The 22325-nt window shown below is 38.9% G+C and overlaps 1 protein-coding gene across 1 annotated transcript; it reads right to left on the reverse strand.

The window, feature by feature from the left end:
• Positions 1–5822: 5822 nt before the first annotated feature.
• Positions 5823–16058, reverse strand: LOC109475670. Its single transcript, XM_019776465.1, has 9 exons — positions 15989–16058; positions 15318–15524; positions 14635–14763; positions 13705–13830; positions 13112–13325; positions 12197–12351; positions 10785–11006; positions 6987–7008; positions 5823–6249 (listed from the first exon to the last, which is right to left on the reverse strand). Exons 1-9 carry the CDS (start codon positions 16056–16058, stop codon positions 5823–5825), a joined length of 1572 nt encoding a protein of 523 aa, XP_019632024.1.
• Between the last annotated feature and the right edge of the window lie 6267 nt (positions 16059–22325).

Genomic DNA, 22325 nt, shown 5'->3' on the forward strand with positions numbered 1-22325 from the left:
ATCCGGAGACAATTTAGTCTATACGTAATATGTTATACAACTTTGCGATCCTTTTGTGTCAAATACCCACCGTGCTTGTACGTAGTTGTTCTTTAATGTGCGTAACTGACTTGAAAATCGTTAAAAAAATACACAAGAAGAAGATAATTTGTTTAAAATATTTATCAGAGTATTTAAATCCGTTTTCCCACTATGTGTTAGGCCACGGATTGTGACAATTACTTAAAAAATTGTCCCTTTTGCCACAAAAGATGGTAGCAAATTACCGACTTTTATCATTCGATACAAGTAGCACTGGGACATGTAGTCTTATACAACATTTTAACGTTAAGTATTTGTAATATGAATAATACACAAAAAGAATTAGAATCGGGAGGAGGTAGACTTGTTGAACAGGTTTTTCTTCAAAGGGTATTACGGTATGACGCATGCATTCTATACAAAATTACCACCCATTGCATATTGTTACAAAAAAAAAACCAACTATGTTCGTTCAAGCTAAAAGCTTTTCTTAACCCCTGTACTGCTGGCATTTTTAACGCAATATTTTCAAATAATTTGAAATCACAGACCCTCGACTTTTTTTTTGCCACGTGATGGCATACGTCCGCATTCGTTGCGTTTTGGTGTGGTGTGATGCATTGCACGAGAAAACAAAAACAAAATCGTACATGTACATGGTACTATATAGATGGTGCTGTATGTCCAACCATATAAATATATGGGCCCCGCATGACAATCAGGTGTTTTACGTATCGGTGTCCATCTGTTACCTTCCTCAGGGTAATTCTGACTGGTTCACAATAGACGGCACAGGTGTCGGTGCTATAAATGCGTTCACAAATGAAAGGTATTTACATATCAATTCAGTTCTATTCAAGAAAATAAAGACTTCACTGCACTAGTGTTACGACGTTTTTTTTTTATGTCGTATGGTTGATTTGGATGCTGACAAGCTATTCCAAGGGATTTGAACAATAAACAAGTTGTCATGAAAGTTAAAATTTGCGTTTGTAGTAATCATTGTAAAATGTTGAACTTTATTCCAACACAATGATTACACAAAGATTAATTTTTCAAAGAACAGTATCGCCCGCATTAGGATGATTAATGACAAATCACTTCAAAATGTAATCTTGCGAGAGTTACGGTTACAGACACGTGACCTCGAGTGAATAAGATCACGTGTCTGTAACCGTAACTCTCGCGAGATTACCTTTAAAGTGATTGGTTATTTATTATCCTGATGAAGGTGAAAATGGTCGTTGAAAACTATGTCTGTGCAATCCTTGTGTTAAAATAAAGTTGAACCTTTTACAACACTAAACATGGTATGACGTTATGTATACAGCTCGCCTGAATCCCAATTCACCAATTTCACCCTTCCCATAATGCGTAGTAACGGTCACGGATATGCAGGGATATGACGTAAGACCATTCCCCCTCCCCCTTCCTCGATGTAATATTCCCAACAAATTCCATCGCCAAACTGGTCAACTATTGTTTTGAATTATTTATCTAGTATAAAGCACATGCTATAATTGCATTTTTGTTGGAATTAGAGAAAATGATGTACCTTCTATCGTTCCACTTTCTACCGAAGACGGCCGTGCGAGTAGGAGTCAGTCTTCGGGTAGAAGGTGGAACGATAGAAGGTACGTCATTTTCTCTAATTCCAACAAAAATGCAATTATGGCATGTGCTTTATACGAGATAAATAAGTAAACACAATAGCTGACCACTTTGTCGATAGAATTTGTTGGAAATATTACATCGAAGAAGGGGGAGGGGGGATGGTCTTACGTCATATCCATGCATATCCGTGACCGTTACGAGGCATTATGGGAAGTGGAAATTGGTGGATGTTTGAATAGTCACATATTGAGCGTGTTGAAACAAAAAGAGATAACATAAGTTATAAGCTTTTTATCTACAGGAAACATTCTTTTATTTCTATCTGAGTTAATTTTTATCCCGATAAAGATGACATGACAGCATGTTACCATTTATACACCCATGTTTATTTACTGTTAAAAATGATAAAATAAACATTAGAAATACGATATCAAGAAAGTAAGTGAACGTATGGTTAGATCACTTGTGGAATAATAAATGTATCACCCAAGGTATAATGTTATACTTGTATAGTAATATAGAAGTATATTTTGTATATTAATGATATCGTAGATAACCCATGCCAGGACTTCTTATGTCATTAGGTGACATTTTAAAAAATGTTAGGATCATCCTTGTTTATTGTTTCAATACAAAGATTCCTTTCAAATGAAGATGTGTTTCTCAATATAACGTTACATTTATTTACAGAAAGTGAAGTGCCTACGAAAAGACTATATGAAAAAGAAGTTTATGTTCAGGCTAATTCATTTTTCAAAATCATCGTAATTTCACAGAAAACAGTCACATCAACTGGGGAGTTTTCAAACCACTCCCGTGAAGATAATGTCATTTTTTTGTAATAAAGGCTCACAGGAATTAGTCACTACATTGCTACAGAATGTCTACCCGACTAGGGTTAAATTACATAAACAGGGTATTTCAGTTTTGTACCTCATTTGGACTATGCGGAACATTTTTTTTTCTATTGCGATACAGTAAAAACCATAAGATTAGAAGGAGAAAAACGTTATTGTATCAAATGTGGAAACGCATAATCGTTATCCTTACACGGCATTTTTTTGGTTATACATGAAATTTAAGAAAAAAGTCATTATTATAACATATTAATATTATTTTGAAAGTCTAAAATTTGCAAGTAAAACTGCGGTAGATACAATACAATATTGTTATATTGTTTGAAAACGAATATTTTTGATGAGTTTACTGTAGACAGTGTCATATGTAATATAGGTATTATTTGACTGCGAATCTCACTTGCAAATAAAGGATTCCTAAGTTAAAAAATAACTTCGTACCAAGAGAGAAATGTTGCTATATATGTTGACATGCATGTGTATACTAATCTATGTAGCTTAGTTATCTATATAATATAAAATGATCACAAACTTGAAAAAAAAAACCTTTAAAGTTAATTACACACTTCAAATCAATAGTGGCTACTGGCTAAATTAAAAAGGTTTCATGTCAACCCAGATGACAGTATCTAAAATATCCTATTATGTAATCCTAACACCAAAATGACATGTAAAGTGTATCAATGTCTTAACAAAGAAATACAAAAAACTTACATGTTTTGCATATGACATTATTTAGCATAAAAACTTTTAAGTTTAAGCTTTGCCCTCCATAACATAATGTAACATATTAAACATGATGGGAAATTATTTAGAAAAAAAGGAAATAATATAACTGACCATACCATAACATGACATTTCAGAAGATGCTGCTTCCATCTATCTATTATGTAAAATTAAAGATTAAAGAAATCGTCACTTAAAAAATGAAAACATAAATCACCAAAGCTTGTCATAGATTACGTATATCCATGCATTATAATCCATTAGTTACTTAATCTACTGTCTATTACTTTCTGTGACCTTTGTGTTTAGGCTTATCGATTGTTATTTCCTTTTTCTCGGACAGATGGAAGTAGTTTTTTTCATCTGGTAATTTTAACCGGCCGATTTTTTGCCCTGGGCAACAACAATAAGGAATTGCTCCAACTGTGACCTTCCCAGCAGATTCAATAGAGAATTGGCCCATAAACTCATAAAAACCCAGGGCAGCCTATCCTTCAGAACAAAGGCAGGATCATTTGCATACTGGTCAGTTTTCAAAGATTCATTTTTTTTATTAGCTACTGGCTTTCAATGAAACATTTTCAAAAGGCAGAATGACCTAGATACTTGTTACAAAGTCAAATAAGCAAAAAAAAAATGCAAATTTTTGTTTGAAAAATCAACCTTGATCAAATTCCAACTTTCAAATCAGCCCTGTCAAAGTTTTATCCAATGGCATATATGGTGCCCGTACTATATACACGTAATGTGCTTGCTGTATCAATTTTATAGTGTCTAGTTGTATCTGTCTTTAGCTTTTGCAGTTTTGTGTCTGACATATGGCTTATAAATGCAATGCGTACTTGCAGTAAGTTACACCAGTATGGACTTAGGCTCTGTATGTAGAACTGGGCAGGTAACTGCTAGTCGAGATCTCAAGCTACAGGCCAGAACATGGCAAGCCAGAGCTGTCATTACTATTATACTTCATATTCTAGGTTACTAGTGAATATAGCGTCTTATATGTAAATGTGTCTCATTTTAAAGTGTCTTGAAGGGAAATCTTAACTTGGCAACTGAAGCCAAACTGTCTTAGACTGGCCTCCCCCTCATGTACACTGCACGCCTGCCAGAACAAGACTGAAGTCTGGTAGTTTATGTTATCGAATTCATATTGGAAGGGTGGGGTCATTATATAGTATTACTGGCCTCTTTTAGACAGATTTTTGTTTGGTCATCTTTGTAACAGACCAACATAAACTGCAATTTTGAATTTTAATAAAACATTTTCTTCTTTCTAATTCATGCGGCGCGCGGCATATAAATATTTAATTGTTTCATTATCATCACAGATCTATCTAAGTTGGCGCAGATAGCTCTGCAAGGGAGAATGGTATATTGTGGACCCATGTATTGACCCAAGTACCAGATAATATAAAAAAAGAAACTTGTTGCATTCAAAAGCAGGCAACGAAACACAGTCTCTCTATCTCTCTCTCTTTCTCTCTCTCCCCCTCTCTCTCCCTGCATGTGTTTGTGCGCCTATCTCTCTTCTCTCTGTCTCTATCTCTCTCCCTTTATCTCTCTCCAGGTACCAGATAATATTAAAAAAAAACTGGTTGCATTAAAAATTAGGCAACGAAAAACACAGTCTCTCTCTCTCTCTCCCTGCATGTGTTTGTGCGCCTTTCTCTCTTCTTTCTGTCTCTATCTCTCTCTCCCTTTCTCTGTGCGTGTGTCTTGGTGTCTCTCTAAGTATCAGATAATATGAAAAGAAACCGGCTGCATTTAAAATTAAGCAACGAAACACAGTCTCTCTCTCTCTCTCTCTCTCTCTCCCTCTCTCTCTCTCTTCCTGCATGTGTTTGTGCGCCTATCTCTCTTCTCTCTGTCTCTATCTCTCTCTCTCCCTTTCTCTCTGTGTGTGTGTCTCTGTGTGTCTCTTTCCAAGTACCAGATAATATGAAAAGAAACTGGTTGCATTCAAAATTAGGCAACGAAACACAGTCTCTCTCTCTCCCCCCTCCCTCTCTCCCTGCATGTGTTTGTGCGCCTATCTCTCTTCTCTCTGTCTCTATCTCTCTCTCCCCCTTTCTCTCTGTGTGTTTGTGTGTGTGTGTCTGTGTGTGTCTCTCTCTCCAAGTACCAGATAATATGAAAAGAAACCAGTTGCATTCAAAATTAGGCAACGAAACACAGTCTCTGTCTGTCTCTCTCTGCATGTGTTTGTGCGCCTATCTCTCTTCTTTCTGTCTCTATCTCTCTCTTTCTCTGTGTGTGTTTGTGTGTGTCTGTGTGTTTCTCTCCCCAAGTACCAGATAATATGAAAAGAAACCGGTTGCATTCAAAATTAAACAACGAAACAAAGTCTCTCTCTGTCTCTGTCTCTCTCTCTGCATGTGTCTGCACGCCTAGCCTATCTCTCTTCTGTGTGTGTGTATCTCTCTCTCTCTCTCCAAGTACCAGATAATATGAAAAGAAACCGGTTGCATTCAAAATTATCAACGAAACAGAGCTTGTTTCTCTCTTTCTCTGTGTGAGTGTGCCTCTCCCTCTCTCTCTCTCTGTGTGTGTGTGTGTGTGTGTGTGTCTCTCTCTCTCTCTGTCTCTCTGTTTCTCTCTACTTTATTCAGGGATAATGTGTGGTCGACCAATAAGCAGAGTGCATGGAACGGCCACAACAATGGCGATGACATAAATGACCAAACTCAGCCTGTCTAACACACTGGCCAACAAAGCATACTCCCCAACTTCTTCTTCGTCATCACCACCACTTGCCTTTGCCAGACCATCGATGCTCCCAGACAGTTGGCTAACACTGACCTTTAAGTCATCCACGCTTTCTTTTAACCCACCCAGGGTAGCTGCGACCTCATTTTGCATCCCCGGCCTAATGATGATGATGGGGTCTCCTCCACTTGGTGAGCCATGGCCGTCCGTCTTCATTGCAGCGTTGTTATATCCTTCGATGTCTGTTGCGTTCTTGCGAATGGTGTATTTTGTTGTCTCTTCATCTTTCAGCTTCTTGGTCAAGTCTCCCATCAGTAGGGCCCTAAGACAAAAGAAAAAAAAAAACTAGAGATGTAACATTTGCAAAGCCAATGCATAATGTTTACCTTCGGACATGGTCTGCTCTGTTAATTCTTACTCAATCACATTCACATACTACTAGTATATGGTGACAGGAGCAGAGCAGGCCATGAAGTTTGCAACATTATGTAACCCAACACCAGTCAACATGGTGACAGACATCAACAAACCATGCCATTGGCCAGGTCAGAGGTTAGTGTTTGGAGAAAAAGAGGAAATTGAGTAAAAACAATATGTTTTCCTTCGGTAAATATAACTAGTATGCAAAAGCAAAGTTCAAATAGCATCAGTTTCTGAGATAAATATGTATGTAGTATACATGAAATTATTTAGTGTATATAGTAGGGGCACCATATATGTCATTGGATAAAACTTTGACAGGGCTGATTTGGAATTTGATCAATGTTGATTTTTCAAACAAAAATTTGCAATTTCTTTGCTTATGTGACTTTGTAATAAGTATCTAAGTCAGTCTGCCTTTTGAAAATGTTTCATTGAAAGCCAGTAGATAATAAAAAAATGGAATCTTTGAAAACTGACCAGTATGCAAATGATCCTGCATTTGTTTTGAAGGATAGGCTGCCCTGGGTTTTTATGAGTTTATGGGCCAATTCACTATTCAATCTGCTGGGAAGGTCACAATGGGAGCACTTCCTTATGTTGTTGCCCAGGGCAAAAAATCGGCCGGTTTAAAATTACCAGGTAGAAAAACTACTTCCATCTGTCCGAGAAAAAGGAAATAACAATCGATAAGCCTAAACACAAAGGTCACAGAAAGTAATAAACAGTAGATTACGTAACTAATGGATTATAATGAATGAAAATGTTATCTATGACAAGCTTTGGTGATTTATGTTGAAGATTAAAGAAATCGTCACTTAAAAAGTTAAACTTTTTACTTTTTAAGTGACGATTTCTTTAATCTTTAATTTTACATAATAGATGGATGGAAGCAGCATCCTCTGTAATGTCATATCACGGTATGGTCAGTTATATTAATTCCCTTTTTCTAAATAATTTCCCATCATGTTTGATATGTTACATTATGTTAGGGCAAAGCTTAAACTTAAAAGTTTTTATGCTAAATAATGTCTATGCAAAACATGTAAGTTGTGTTTTTTTTTAATTTCTTTGTTAAGAAATTGATACACTTTGAATGTCATCTTGGTGTTAGGAATACACAATAGGATATTTTAGATACTGTCATCTGGGTTGATAAGAAACCTCTCTAATTTAGCCAGTAGCCACTATTGATTTGAGGTGTGTAATTAACTTTAAAGGTTTTGTTCAAGTTTGTGATCATTTTATATTATATCGATAACTAAGCTACGTAGATTAGGATACACATGCATGTTAACAACATATATAGCAACATTTTTCCTTCTGGATACGAAGTTTTTTTTTATCTTACGAATCCTTTATTTTAATTTGCAAGTGAGATTTACAGTCAAATAATACCTATATTACATATGACATTGTCCACAGTAAACTCATCAACAAATATTCGTTTTCAAACAATATAACAATATTGCATTGTATTTGCCGTGGTTTTACTTGCAAATTTTAAACTTTCAAAATAATATTAATATTTCATAATAATAATTTTTTTCAATTTCATGTATAACCAAAAATAATGCCGTGTAAGGATAACGATAATGTGTTTCCACATTTGATACAATGACGTTTTTCTTTTAGGTTTACTTCTAACCATATGGTTTTTACAATATCGCAATAGAAAACAAGAGTTCCACGACCTCATACCTTCGCCAAATGGTGTTAACTCTTGCGGGTGACAAATTATACAATTTTAATCATTTATTTTGTAAATAAGAGCCTCATTTGCATGGATTATATCAGTTGATCATATTCTCATATAACAAGTACCCAAACAACCACGACTGTCGATACCAGATCTCTGTATCTCCTACCAAAGTTATAAAGCTTACCTTCACCGATTTTGAAGTGGAGAACGACTTTGACCACGTGTACGTGTATGATGGAAACACAACTGATTCAACTTACCTGCTAGGTAGGAAACCAACTTTTTGTAGCAAGTAATAAGTGTGTGCATTATGCCTGTGTGTATGTGTGTGTCCGTGTGTGTATATACGCGTGTGTGTATGTGTGTGTCTGTGTGTGTGTCTGTGTGTGTGTCTGTGTGTGTACTTGTGTCTGTATCAGTGTCTGTGTGCACGCGCGCTCATGTGTGTGAATGTGTGTGTTTGTTCCTTTTTAGCTTTTCAGCGCGCTAAAGCTGAAAAAGTAGGCATCAAGGGGTACTAGTTAATTCTATGTTGATCACACAGCAATTATTCTGTCCTTGATAGGTACAGTGGAGTTGGCAATCTAAGTTATGTAATTATGAATAGTATCTATTATAATTTAAAACATAGTTGAAAAAAAACATGCTTCAAATCGAACTCTGGCATTCTGTTATCTGCAAAACCCATAATATAGATAAAACTATCTTTAACATTTTTTCACACTGCAGCTAAGCTAAACGGTGCAAAAATTCCTGGTCCTGTTACTTCTACCGGGAGCTTCATGACCGTTCGACTTGTCACCGATAGCGAAGTGAATTGGAAGGGATTTCAGGCCAGCTATGCAGCGGAAAATAAAGGTGACTGATTAAATGTTTAGAGTTAAAACTTTTAGTCCAACACAAAAAATTATCTCACCTAGAGCTTTCGACTAGTCACTCTGGTCTTCCTCAGTAGACTGACCCAGGGAAGCTGGAGATTGAGGAAGACCAGAGTGACTGGACCAAAAGCTTTAACTTTAAACATGTAACTACCAACACATATGAACTTTCATGATAGTAACACTTACTGCACTTATAGCACTTTAAACTTACAGCATTTATGTACTTTTGACAATTTGAGTTGACTTTGTGCACGTTTGACTCGTATGTACCAATTATGCTATTTTTGTATTCATGCTATATTGTATTCATTTGATGTTTCCGGTCTGACCTTTTGATTTGGACTTGAATTTATGTTTCTATGATTTCTGTACCTATGTTTATGGTCATGTTTATGTTCTGGTGTCTTAAAAGCCCATATGGGCTGGGCGACAAAGGTCGCAAGACAAGTAAATAAAAATTCATTCATTCATTCATTCATTCATTCATTCATTCATCCATTCATCTTTCTTAAGTGTGTTCTACCCTTTGAATCAAGTCCATAATGATAAAAACATGTGTTAAGTTTTACAAACGTTTTACAAAAGTGTCTTAATGTCGCTTTTTGCCCCCCTTTCTTACCTTACCATAATGCTGGCTTCCTGATGATCAACTTTTTTGTAATGCTAAATTTTAACAAGGTTTGCATTCTTTTTTATATTTGTATATTGCCACAAGGACCGCGAGGAGCTAACGTCTACAATATACTTCTCTTTCGTCTTTTTTTTAGTTCTTGCTAATTGTGGGGTCGGCCAGTACCGGTGTGCCAACGGTGTGACCTGTATAGACGCCTGGAAACGGTGTGACGGAAACAACGACTGTACAGACGGGAGTGATGAGGATACAACAAACTGTGGTAAGTACGATGGCGATCCCCACTTGTACAATTGCCCAGGGTTCCAATCTCCCCTTTGACATATACATGAAGTTGAATAAAGCCTAACCCAAACCACGCTGATCTCTGTTAGGCAAAAAAAAATGTGATGTCGCTAACGAAAAATTGTTCCCTGTAGTTTTGCTTTGTCAACTGACTCTATCTACTTATTGGTTCCGCCTAAAATAACGAAACCTTTTTTTCCTTTTTCCAACTCTTGAAGTTTAAAGTATAATGTCGGACATGATCGAGCTAAAAATGACAGTAAATGTGATCAGATTTTCCCATCCAGAATCGTATTTTTTTTGCCAATGCCTATATATTTTTTATGGCTTTAGTGAAAAAGATTTTTCCTTTGCAGTTTGTGAACTTATTCCATCGTCCTTGACGCAGTGCAGGGGCCTTCACTACCGAAGGATGACCCTTCCCAACCCACTCAACTTCGAACACACCACGGTCACCCAGGTTGAGAACTCAGCAGGGTTCAATGTCAAACGCTAGAGTATATTTTAAACATTTTTAATATATACGTAACATAGCGTCTGTATTCTCCACCATAGGTACTAAAAGTGTAAAAGTGTTATAAAAAAGTTTATTTTGAAATCTTATATTTCTCCATTACTTTGTTCATGTCACTTCATTCTCTGATTATTATGTTTACCGAAAGAAAACATATTGTTTTTACTCAATTTCCTCTTCTCCAAACTCTAACCTATGACCTGGCCAATGACATGATTTGTTGACGTCTGTCACCATGGTGACTGGTGTTGAGTTACATAATGTTGCAAACTTCATGGTCTGCTCTGCTCCTGTCACCATATACTAGTAGTACATGTACATGTATGTGAATATGTTTGAGTAAAAATTAACAGGGCAGACCATGTCCGAAGGTAAACATTATGTTACTTCTCTAGTTATCAATTAATTTGACTTGACAACTTACCGTTGCAAGGAATGATGTCACAGTACTCGAATCCACCTGGAGTGATGCACCATGGTCTGGTGTCATTTTCCGGGTTGCGACATTTGTTATCCACGAGGTTTGCCCATGGATACAACTGTATGTACCTTGGATCACTGTCCCATCGTTCACAGTCAACCCCCGCTACAGGCCCTCTTGCCTCGTCTCCTCTGTAATTTGCACCATTTCCATCGAAACACTCCTCTGTAACGGTAAAAATGGAAACAAGGTTCTGAAGTGTGCTTTATGTGCTTCATTAAACTCTATTAGCGACACACAAGACATTGGCACAAAATCAAGTATGTAGCTAATCTTCCTGGCGTTAAAGTAAATAACAATAGTACAAATACACTTCATCAAAATTACATTATTTACATACAGCATTTAACAGTAACATCACATATGCCTTATAGTATCAACATGTGCCTATGTACGCATGTGCTCTAACAACTCCTGCCTAAACCTACTCTTAGATGCTGCTTGTACCTCATGTGGCAAAGTATTCCAAACTGTTATTAATCTATAAATGAAAGTCTTCTTCAGGGCGTTCGTTTTAGGTTTCATTAAACAGTATGTGTTTCTGCTAGCATGACGTGTGTTGTGGCTGTGGCTGTAGGATACAGGATATAATTTTGACCTTATCAACAGGCTCATTCATATATAGTTTGCTAAAAACAAAACATCATTGTACATCTAACGGATGGATACATTTGACCAATAATTATCCTTCTGACAAATCCTCTGGTCTTAGATTCCTGTAGAGTATTTCTTAATATTGTTATTATTGTTATGATCTTTATATTATCATTTGCCCTGTATGAAAGTCGTGTTAAGTATTAAACAGTGGTGACCACCTAGTTCTGTATTTTGTATTTACGTTGTTTCTTTAAGTGTATATGTTTTTGCATAATTATATGCTGAACTTCACTCCCTCGTACCCCCACTCAGAACATTCTTAGCCACCTTAACAGCAGAAAATCACCCTTTCTTCCTCAATAGTCCATCAGTCAAGAGAAAATTTCATGCTGACAGTTTCTTCCCCAGACCCACTTCACTGTGGAACAAGCTTCCCCGTGAATGTTTCACCGCTAATTACAACCTCCAACGGTTTAAATCAAGGGTGAACAAATATCTGACCACGCAGTCATCACTGTAACCCAAAACATGTAAGTGGCTCTCACGAGCCTTGTTTTAAGGTGAATCTTAAGTAAATTAAAAAAAAATATATTTATCCCTTTTTCATTATTGTACGTTTAATAGTATGAATCGTTTATCTACTAAAATGTTTTTACTTTGGGAGTATGAGTGGGAGGTGAAAGGGCTGTATCCCCTGTTCAGTCACATTCTGTGGCATAGCTGAAATAAATGAACAAAAAGACATTTAAAAGACTTACCATTTTCCGGAGTTTTTGAAGCCACGATGTTGTTACAGTTGGTGTGGGGGAAAATCTCACAGCTTGGAAAAGCTGACCAGGCGTTCTCATGTTCACACGAGGACTTCACTTCTTCACACCAAGAGCGACATGGAAGCAGTTGTCGGTGGGTTGGTCTGAAACATAAAGGAAATTGTAAAAAAAAAAACATGTAATCGTCGATAAAGGTTATACATCCAGGTAATACGATACACCAAAAAGCAGTTACTCAAGCAACTGGATATGATTTTCAAAATCATATCCAGTTGCTTCAGTAACTTCTTTTTGGCTGCACATGTCATCGCATAGTTATTTGTACCATATTGTTGTATCTTGATATATTATTTTATTTCTACGTCTCAATCTATTATAATATATCATAAATAATAAATAAATAGCATATTAGGGAATTCGTTTGATTGACGAAATAAATGTATGGATGAATAAAGAAACAAAATTGTTACTAAACTATGGTACAGGTTAAATGCATGTGAAAAGAAACAATTCTACAAGACTGGTCAATCATATGTTTGAATTGCGTTTTCTTTCATAAAAGTATATAAGCATTCAGGTGTGTTTTAGTAAACAAAACGCAAACATGAAAACAACAACAGAATTAGAACTTGGTTTAGGACGCACATGAAAACCCTTGTCATATGGAGCACAACAATTTTTGTTTTGCACATACAGTACCATCTATTTATTACTCTGCAAATGTACGATTTTGGGGTATTTCTCGTGCAATGCATTACATCGCAACGAAACGCAACGGATGCGGAAGTGACTATGCCACTGCAGGGCGAAAAAAGTTGGAGGTCTATGACATAATAAAGAATGAAATTGTAGAAAAAATAGTGTAAAAATTGCCAGCAGGACAAGGGTTAAAAAATGATGTACCTGGACTTGCAGCGCGGTACAATAGTAGCACAGACGAGGTCCCTCACACGGGGGTGACAATCTAAATCTGCAAGGGCCATGAGTTCATTGAACCCTGCTGAGTTCTCAACCTGGGTGACCTTGGTGTGGTCGAAGTTGAGTGGGTTGGGAAGGGTCATCCGTCGGTAGTGAAGGCCTCTGCACCTCGTCAAGGACGATGGAATAAGTTCACAAACTGCAAAGGAAAAATCTTTTTCACTAAAGCCATAAAATAATATAAAGGCATTGGCAAAACAAAAAAAATACGATTCTGGATGAGAAAATCCGATCACATTTACTGTCATTTTTAGCTCGATCATGTCCGTCATTATACTTAAACTGCAAGAGTTGGAAAAAGGAAAAAAAAAGTGTTGTTATTTTAGGCGGAACCAATAAGTAGCTAGAGCCAGTTGACAAAACAAAACAGGGAACAGTTTTTCGTTAGCGACATCACATTTTTTGTCTAACAGAGATCAGCGTGGTTTGAGATAGGCTTTATTCAACTTCATGTACATGTCAAAGGGGAAATTGGAACCCTGGGCAATTGTACAAGTGGGAATCGCCATCGTACTTACCACAGTTTGTTGCATCCTCATCACTGTTGTCTGTACAGTCGCTGTTTCCGTCACACCGTTTCCAGGCGTTTATACAGGTCACACCGTTGGCACACCGGTACTCGCCGACCCCACATTTAGCAAGAACTATAAAAAAAGACGAAGGAGAAGTGTATTGTAGACGTTAGCTCCTCATGGCCCTTGTGGTAAATACAAGAATGAATACGTATACCTTGTTAACCATTAAGCATTACAAAAAATGGTAATTTAGGACGCCAGCATTATGGTAAGGTAAAAAGTGGATGCAAAAAGCGACATTAAGACAATTTGTAAAACGTATGTAAAACTTAACACATGTTTTATATGGACCTGATTCAAAGGGTAGAACACACCTAAGAAAGATGAATGAATGAAAGGATGAATGGATGAATGAATGTATTTTTATTTACTCGTCTTGCGACCTTTGTCGCCCAGCCCATATGGGCTTTTAAGACAACAAAATATAAACATGACCATAAACATAGGTACAGAAATCATATTAACATAAAACCGAATCAAACATAAGTCCGAATCAAAAGGTCAGACTTGAAGCATCAAATAAAATTTGAGAACTAAATACAAAGTTGTACATAACATAATCGGTATATAAGAGTCAAAAGTGCACAAAGTCAACTCAAATTGTCAAAAGTACATAAATGCTGTAAGTTTAATCAGTTACTATCATGAAAGTTCACCTGTGCTGGTAGTTACATGTTTAAAGTTAAAGCTTTTGGTCCAACACAAAAAATTCTCTCACCTACAGCTTTGGACCAGTCACTCTGGTCTTCCTCAGTCTCTGGCTTCACTGGGTCAGTCTACTGAGGAAGACCAGAGTGACTGGTCGAAAGCTCTAGGTGAGAGAATTTTTTGTGTTGGACCAAAAGTTTTAACTTTAAACATTTAATCAGTTACCTTTATCTTCCGCTGCATAGCTGGCCTGAAATCCCTTCCAATTCACTTCGCTATCGGTGACAAGTCGAACGGTCATGAAGCTCCCGGTAGAAGTAACAGGACCAGGAATTTTTGCACCGTTTAGCTCAGCTGCAGTGTGAAAAAATGTTAAAGAGAGTTGTACCTATATTATGGGTTTTGCAGATAACATAATGTCAGAGTTCGATTTAAAGCATTTTTTTTCAACTATGTTTTAAATTATACTAGATACTACTTTACAATTGCATATATTATTATTAACTTAGATTGCCCATTCCACTGTACCTATCAAGGACAGAAGAATTGCTGTGTGATCAACATAGAATTAACTAGTACCTATTGATGCCTGCCTTTTCAGCTTTAGCGCGCTGAAAAGCTAAAAAGGAAAAAAACACACACATTCACACACACGCACACACGCGCGCGCGTGCACACAAACACTGATACAGACACACAAGTATACACACATGAACACACACAGACACACACACATACACACACACACACGCGTATACACACACACACACACGGACACACAGACACACACACACACACACAGACGACACACACACACACACACACACACACACACACACACAGACACACACACACACACAGGCATACTGCACACACCTATTACTTGCTACAAAAAGTTGGTTTCCTACCTAGCAGGTAATTTGAATCAGTTGTGTTTCCATCATACACGTACACGTGGTCAAAGTCGTTCTCCACTTCAAAATCGGTGAAGGTAAGCTTTATAACTTTAGGAGAAGATACAGAGATCTCGTATCGACAGTCATGGTCGTTTGGGTAGTTGTTTGGGTAGTTTTGACTGCTGAAGGACCCACTGTCAGCAGTTAGGCTTTGGCAAACTGAAAAGAAAGGAAATTATATTTTGACATGTTCTGATATCTACAAGGTTAAGCGATCCCAATGTAGAACCACGTTAAAATTTTACTCGTCTCTCGCCTCATGGTGAAATATTTTTATGTACATGAGACAAAAATGTACATGAATGTATATTTTCTAACTACTCTCATACTAAAGTGCATGTCATTTTGATTTGATACGATCAAAAGGTTTTTGTTGTCTGAGGGTTTTACTTTGTAGTTAAAAGTAAATGAAAAACATTACAAATGTTCTTAATGCTAAAAATGAATTTTAATAGCTTACTGTTTCACTTTTGTAGTACTTTTAAAAATTACAGTGAGCTTTGGAATGTAAGCAACTAACAGTTCTTTTATTTGAAATGGAAATCAAAACAAACACAAAAATTAGCTTGGAAATTGGCTATAAAGGATTCAGGGGAAGTCAATTGGAACAAATCAACACTTACGTGTTTGGGATGATACACACTTGGAGAGCACAAAGCATGCGACCACGACAGACGCCACTAGTGTCCACATAGTGTTTACTGGTTATGGTAATAAAAAGGAAGTGTTTCATTTAATTGTTTTAACTTTTTAGTTGTTTTTAAATGTATAATTTTTGAAGTGATTCATAGTCTGAACTTAAAATAAAACATGTCTCTACTCAGAGTGGCAAACGGTGAATGAAATCCATAAATGAACAGATGTTGTTGACCAATCAGAAGAAGAGACACACTTCACATTGACCAATCAGAAGGATAAATACACCCAGCACAGGAGAATAAATGAATAAAGTAGAGTACATTTGGAAAAAAATATATTACCATTCGAAGATTGTAATGTTACATGCACTTAAAGTTCTACGGCGTGTCTGCCGTAGGATTCCGTACGGAGGTGGTACTCACCACGCACGGATGCCCTACGTTTGCCCACGTTTTTGCACGTAGACAGCACGCAGAAGCACGTACGGCGGGTTGTGACCGTAGCTTAAATCTTACATTCCACGCTAGTTGTCAGAGGTTGGTCACGTTGGGATCAATGGATTTTCAAAACATTCATGTAAAAACATACTTGGATTAGTCAGACATTCATTTTGTCTATGAGCCCTTAACGTTTAGCATTACAAGTGCCAAATGCTATGAGACGTTTTCGTGAATGTACGTAATACTATACATATCTTCGTGTCCCCGCCAGTACAATAGGAGTACCTGACAGTGTGCTTGTATTGCACACTGTGATACGCCTAAAGCTACGGTCACAACCCGCCGTACGTGCTTCTGCGTGCTGCGCGCAACCACTTACGGCCAGACGTGGCGTGCAGACCATACTGTTACACCTTGCGCAATCGTGCGAGTGACGTGCGTCGAAGCCACTCCCTCTGCACGTTTTCAGAAAGACGTAGCAGACGTGGCCTCCAAAAAAAAACGTACGGACAGAAAGCACGCACGGCGGGTTATGACCGTTGCTTTAGCCACCCTAGAGGGGCCAACCAATGTATGCCGCCAGTGTATGCTGTTGTTGTTGGTCGGTAGCGTTACAATTATCTGTGAGTAAGCCCGCCTCGCATAATTCCATAACCCTCCCCTTGATAACCACCAACTAAGGTTGGCTGAAGTCCAAATTAGTCTGATCTGATTTAGGCCACCATCCCTGACGATCAATGTGAATCAAATTTAAGTCAAATTTGAATCAAACAAGCCCCCGAATACTCCCAAATACCAGCAAAACATGGCCAAACATTCGGTCAACACCAGAATGTTTTAGACATTCAAAACATTCGGCAGCATGGTGCAAATACCTTAATAGCTACCAAAAGCTTTGCCAAACTTTATTGTTAGCAAAGCTACCTGACACCTGTAGTTAGACATCGAGAGCTTATAATTACTTGACAAAGGAAAGTGATTTACTAATAATGCAGAGTAAGCTTAAGCCTGATTCATACATGTAGGTCTGGTGATATTTAAAAAAAAAAGTATATCCCAACGATCCTTGCCTAAAGAATAAATGTGAAACACCTTTGTTTTAGAAATCTGACACCTGGAGTTAGACACCCAGGACTCACTTAAAAAGGGCGAGCTTTAACCAAAATGCTAAGGAAGCCTCTTTTATTTGCCCAAACGATATCGTTAGATCTCGATAATCCTTGCCTAAAGCAATAAATGCGAAGCTTTGTGCCAAAGCTACATGACATCTGGAGATAGACATCGAGGGCTTACTTGACAAAGTCCAGACATGCTGCTGGCTGCCATGATGCCCCTACGACCGTCAAGGTTATGAGATTTACTACTACCACTACTACTACTACTACTTTGTTTGTTCCAACCCTACATGTTAGCTGGAGTTAGACATCCAGGACTCACTTGAGAAAGGGCGAGTTTTAACCAAAATGCTTAGTAATATAAGAGTCTTTTATTTGCCTAAAGAGTAGCGATAGAGCTCGATAATCCTTGGCCAAAAGCAATAAATTTCAAACTCTATTGTTAACAAAGCTACCCGCCACCTGGAGTTAGACACCCAGGACTAACTTAAAGCGATGGTCACAACCCGCCGTACGTGTTTCTGTGTGCTGTCTACGTGCAAAAACGTGGGCAAACGTACGGCATCTGTGCGTGGTGAGTACCACATCCGTACGGAATCCTACGGATTTTGGAGCACGAAGACACGCCGTAGAACTTTAAGTGCAACTTTTTTCTACGTGCGGTCTGCGGATTCACCACCCGTGCGTGCGAGTACGAGCGACGTGCGTGCCCCGTACGTGCCGTGCGGAAGAAGCACGTGTGAGTATGGCCTCCTTATGGTAAAGTTGCAATCGCACAGAGATCGAACGTTGTAAGCACCTACAACTCACCACTTGCGCAACGTACGATGCACGCAACCGCTCACGGCCAGACGTGGCGTGCAGACCACACTCTTACACCTTGCGAAACCGTGCGAGTGACGTGCGTCGATGCCACTCCTTCCCCACGTTTTCAGAAAAAACGTAGCAGACGTAGCCTCCCAAAAATCGTACGGACAAAAATCACGTACGGCGGGTTGTGACCGTCGCTTTAAGGGCACCGCCCATTATACAATGATGCGATCCAAATAAACAAATGCCTCTTGACTAGGGTGTCGACATTTCCTATCCGCTCAACTTGTTTTCCTCGCCAAGCTTACAAAAGATTTGTGTCACAGTCCAGTGCACGTCTATTGTATGAGTGTAACACTTTGAGCACGTTTACTCGGAACTTATAATACATGCTCATTGCTTCCTAGTAAACGTGCAGGATGTTAAGATACGCTGGGGTGCGTAAATACAATGTAACGTTACATGTACATAGTGTTACACCGAGAAGAATGTGCGACAAGTAATATTTCCTAGAATATTCTCGAAAAAATATTTGTGGTCTTAGTGTAAATTCCATGTTTACTGTAATGCAGTTAATTACACATTGTCCACTGAATTGTCATGGTTTTATCTACCTAGTACGTTACATATTTTTCGTACTACAGATTTTTAAACCCTGTCTAAAGGTTTGTATTTCCATTCAAACCATCAAAACTTACGTATAATGTGTTGGGAAGAGGTAAAGTGTAACACAGCATAGAAAACAATTGATGATTCAATAATATGACATATACCTTGTGTCTATGTGGGAAAAAAAAGGTTTGTCAATCCCCTCCCGCTTCTTCCTTTTTTTGAGCCTCAAACTGGGGTGACGAAACCTGTGTAACACCACCCACTGTTATGGTCTTGTAGCCAGGCGGCTTAACTAGTTCAAAACAAAAATAGACTCATTCAAGCGAATATCCGGCCTTGCATTTAACACATGTAGGGTAACAGGATTCATTGAATTATGGGGCTATATTTTATATTCTACAGCTTTGAAACATAGCACGGGGACTTAGTTGGTTCCTAGTAAGCGTGATAAGGGTGTTAGGACATGCCATGGTCACACATCCACGAGTCTAGCCTCCCGAACGCAAGTCGATGGGAACTTGGAACTACATACACACGCTTGAACAATGATCGGGAGCCAAAAAAATGGGACAGGTTGAGGTCGCATGGTATGACGCGGGTATAGAAAGTAGTGCAGACAAACCTCTCGCATCCTGTCTAAAGCGACTTATGTGAGAGGTAGCCATGAATGAACTGCACTGTGTGGTAAGGAAAGGTATCTGCTTGTACACAGTATGAGTTGGATTGTGAAGATTTCCCTGTTCGTGTATAAATGCGCGGCATTACGCAACCACGTTCCAGGGTGAGCCGGCTGCAGTTCCGTTGACCCCGATAGAGGGCCAAATCAAAGTGGTCGTCATTATGTTAAAAAACGATAACTTTTTTTGGTTTTCAGTTATTTTGTAGAATATACCGCATATTTCAACATATTAGTTGGCCGTGATTCAATAGTGCACCCTACTATAATTTTTACCGCGTCGAAGTGAGTCACCTCGAGGTGCTTAACTATAGGAATCCCCATAGGGCGAAAACTGTGTTCTGCTACCTTGATCCCCGAATGACCTCACGAGGGTTAGGGAGGAAGGGTCAGAGGGTAAGGGGGCGGAATAATTAGTATCATGGTAGGGGTCAAGTGATTTGTCTGTTCAGCTGACGGGAAACGAGATGTCTACTACGCGCAGTCACGTCAAACAATCAAAGTTGAACATTTTGGCATTTTTAAAAGTTCTTGGACTTAAGCTTTTTTGGGTATGGTGTCATCTCGTTCTGCCATAAGGCCACACCGACTTAACCCTCAACAGTACACCTTCCCGGACTGATTAATCTGTACACCTGGGGTCCGCGCGGACCCCAGAACAGTTTTTTGCTAATTTTTAGAAATTATCAACATGCTACCAGCTCAATTGTTTTGCAAACTGATATGGGAACCTCTGTGTCCACATTACATACAAAAATTATACATTTTGAACTTTTTCTATTTTTTTGGAGAAGAAAAGAAGACAAGAAGAAATACCCGATTTTTAAACCCATTTCAGACTGAAGGGGCTTTTGAGGCCCAAATTTGATCTCAGATAGCGGCTAAACTTTGCACTTCGGCACCTGTCGTAGGTCCACAAGTCCCTAATGACGGTCCATTTAGTGGTCTTCTTATCAGGTCAAATTTACTATCCCGGCCGACTTTTCTGGCTAGCGGGTATCATTGTTGTATCCTCTCACGTTCTGAGTGATTTGTAGTTAGTGTAAGCCGTTTTTTCAGCAGAAAAGGGGGGGGGGGTTACGCGTTCTCTGGCCAGTGGGGAACACCCATTGTAAAGCATAGGGGACGGTCACAGTGGCCGTTGCCATGGCAACGGAGGTCTGACGGTGAAATAAACTGGTGTATTTTACTTGAACCGACGTCAGTACCAGATATACTAAGCAAATTTGACACGGTTGATTAATTCCCGTGGGGGTTCAAGGCGGCACAACACAGTTTTAGCCCTATGGGGATTGCTATTTTGGGTTAAGGACCCCAAAGTGACTCACTTCGACTCACTGAAAATCATACTAGGGTGCACAAGCAAGGTTCAGAATTTTGATATGTTTAATTACAGGGTATAGTGTACAAAATATGTGAGAATGAGCGTAAATTTGCCGGCTAGTTCTCTTCTCGCGCCCTCTTTTATTAGCGCCACTGCGGAGGTCATGGAACTGTATACGTAGCCGACGCACAGTACTAGGCGGGACAAGTATCCAAGCGCAAATCTACGCCGACTGAACACGCACCATAATCCAACTTTTACAGTCTCAAAACTGACGTATTACTTTAACATTTACCACAGGTTCTATCTCGATGCCATACACAGAACAATCTCTGTACCCTTCTCTAGTATTATGCAGCACTACTTTGTGCCCGGACTACTTTTGACTACGGGGTTCGCCCATAAATACTGTGTTGTGCGGCCTTAATTTTATGGATGACATTCGCGCGTGCATTGATTTTCGCCTGTCGCCCTAAAAAATAAATAAAAAAAAAGATCACCTCCACCGAGGCTCTGGCCTAGCTCTTAGGCCTGGGTAGTCCATGGTTGCGGTAACCGAATTTTGCGGCCGCCACATGCTCATGGTGCGGTACGGTAGGGAATTTTCCACGGCTAGTTCGTAAACATATCGGCTTTATAAACTTTTTTTCGGGGTCTAGGGCTTTGTTTTACAAACCAATCAGACAATTAGCGTTGTTTACATGACATGAAAACGCTAGCGGGGCGCCCGATGTTCAACCAATGACAGCTATTCTCTCGGTAGCGTCGTGCGAAATGGTCATTGTTTACTCGATAATCGCCCATTCACAAGTTTCAGAAACAATGCCGACGGGAAAATCGACGCCACTCGCGTCAAGATTTCGATTTATTGCCTATTTATCCGTGACGCTTACTTTGAAAATTTTGGGAGTGGCGCTAGAATTTTTGGGAGTGGCGCACCGCCGTTGCACCATTGCCTGGGGACACCCCTGGTTCCAAATATTTCGTTCATAACATCACGATGTTCCCACGGGTGGGTGGTGTGAAAGAGAAAAGGCTAGGCGGTCAACTGTAACAGACATGAAGCCTGGCTGTCATTAACACAGCGGGGGTAATTATAAGGAAGTGCGCTGTCCTCGAGTGACACCTCGTGGTGGGAACGTCTCTGTTGAAGAAAGAAAGTGTAAATGGCAAGAGCGCAATCTAGGAAAATGCAAGGAAATTAGAAGCGTTACTAGCTAGAGTAGTACCATGGAGGTAGAAAACACAGGACCACACGCAAGGAGATCTATATCCGTCTACGGGAAACATAGTCCGACGACGGTGTACAGAAAGTGCGAAATGGAACGAAATGAAACTAAATAT

Source organism: Branchiostoma belcheri, unplaced genomic scaffold (assembly GCF_001625305.1).
Source record: "Branchiostoma belcheri isolate BF01 breed outbred unplaced genomic scaffold, Haploidv18h27 scaffold1, whole genome shotgun sequence".
Lineage (NCBI taxonomy): Eukaryota > Metazoa > Chordata > Leptocardii > Amphioxiformes > Branchiostomatidae > Branchiostoma > Branchiostoma belcheri.